The following is a 1,694-nucleotide window of genomic DNA, read 5'->3' as shown; positions in this document are numbered from 1 at the left end:
GATGCATATGGAAAAGAGATCTTTCAAAAATAAAACCAAAAACAGAGCTCTCGACTAATCAAAGCTTGAAAATGGCAGCTTATTTTTAAGAGAGTGCCCACAGGTGTTTCTAGTGCTTCGGTAAAGGAGAACGTTTTGCTTTCAGATGTTCAGATCAAGGTGGAGATGTTGAGTCATGTTGATAGGACTGACATTGTTTCTTGTCTTTCCTCCACAGGCCACGGAGGTGGTCAGAAGCCATTCCAGTGCAGGTACTGCCCCTACAGTGCCTCTCAGAAAGGCAACCTGAAGACCCACGTCCTCTGTGTCCACCGCATGCCCTTCGATAACAGCCAGTACCCCGACCGCCGCTTCAAACGCTCCCGCGTTGACTCTGACGCTTCAGGGAACTCCGAGGACGGGATCACCAACCATTGTTCCGGAGCAGGCAGCACCGGGACACAGGGGAGCACGGCAGACCCCTTCTCTCTGGAAATCCCCCGCAACCACGAGTGATCACCAGAGCTCCGTTCACCTACACCATGGAGGTGCCAGCCTTCAACTCATAAACTACTCACTACCAACTGTAACAGAGACGATTCATGTCAATTACTCCTTGAGCACAGCCAGGCTTAGTGGGGGCATCAGTGGATATGTACTGGAGGAGAAGACGTAGAGCCATATCCCCATATACCCCCAATGTGTATTCAGACTTTGTTTAACAGTAACTTAACGTGAATATAATCTACATAAAGTGGGCAGCAAAGATTTCTTTTGAGATGTGAACTGCTGATGGCAGATAATGCAAGAACGAGGACAGAAAACTCTGACGTGATTCATATCAAACTAAGTACAGTACAGAGATAGCATAGTAGTTATATGGAAAATAGCGGAGAAGACTATATCCAAAAAAAAAGGAAAAAAAGAAGAGATATAAAATCATTAAAGTGACTTTTGTCCCAAAAATAATGCTTTTATCAGAAAAATGATCCGTGTGAACGATTAAGCGACAGTTGGGGGAAGATGGAAGAGGGCTGTTGAACACACCCCTCAGAACATGACACTGGCGGCTGCCATTTGCCGAGCGCGAGTGATGAGCAGGGAGTGGAGCGGAGAGGGGGGGCCGCAGCGGTGTTGGTGGTGGTGGTGGTGGTGGGGGGGGGAGCTGATGGGGGGGGGGCATGCTTGGTGCCAGCCTGACTGGAGCTGTCATCGCAGAGGAAATCAATTCAACCCCCCTGTCCCCCACCCCCCTCCTTCGTTTCTTCATCCTCCTCCTCTCTACCCAGCAGTCCAACCCCCCACTACCACCACCACCCTCTGTCCCTACTCCCTACTGCACTCCAGGAGTAACCTAACCCCTGGCCAGCAAGTGAGGAGGGTCAAACTTAGTACCATCAGCTGGCCAGCCGCGCCACCCCTCCCTCCCTCCCTCCCTCCCTCACTCTCTCTGTCTTTTTAAAACAACTCAAATCCAACATGGCCTCCTAGAGGTAAAGAAATCAATGATGTATTTAAAGGAGCCATTAGAGTCACAGAGATGTGTTCTCTGCAATATTGTCATTCATTTGAATATCACCTTACCAAGCACAGAGAGAGGGAGATGGAGTTAATTGAATGTGTTTTATTTCATTTTACTTTATGGTAGATAATGGAGTTGGGGGAGGGGGGTCTTTAATATTGGAAGTGTAGATACTGTAGTGAAAATGTATATA

General features: G+C 48.3%; 1 protein-coding gene across 1 annotated transcript in view; it reads left to right on the top strand.

Annotated features, from left to right (window-relative positions):
* The window catches only part of znf536 (zinc finger protein 536), a gene marked incomplete at both ends in the record, with an annotated part of 86,255 nt that extends 85,760 nt beyond the window's left edge, over positions 1-495 (top strand). The window contains one exon of the mRNA XM_083665182.1: positions 218-495. Coding sequence (XP_083521308.1) covers positions 218-495 — 278 coding nt within the window. The remainder of the gene's footprint in view (positions 1-217) is intronic.
* Positions 496-1,694: the final 1,199 nt, after the last annotated feature.

This window comes from Argentina silus (assembly GCF_951799395.1).
Source record: "Argentina silus genome assembly, chromosome: 2".
Classification (NCBI taxonomy): domain Eukaryota; kingdom Metazoa; phylum Chordata; class Actinopteri; order Argentiniformes; family Argentinidae; genus Argentina; species Argentina silus.
This window is presented reverse-complemented; position numbering and strand designations above follow the sequence as displayed.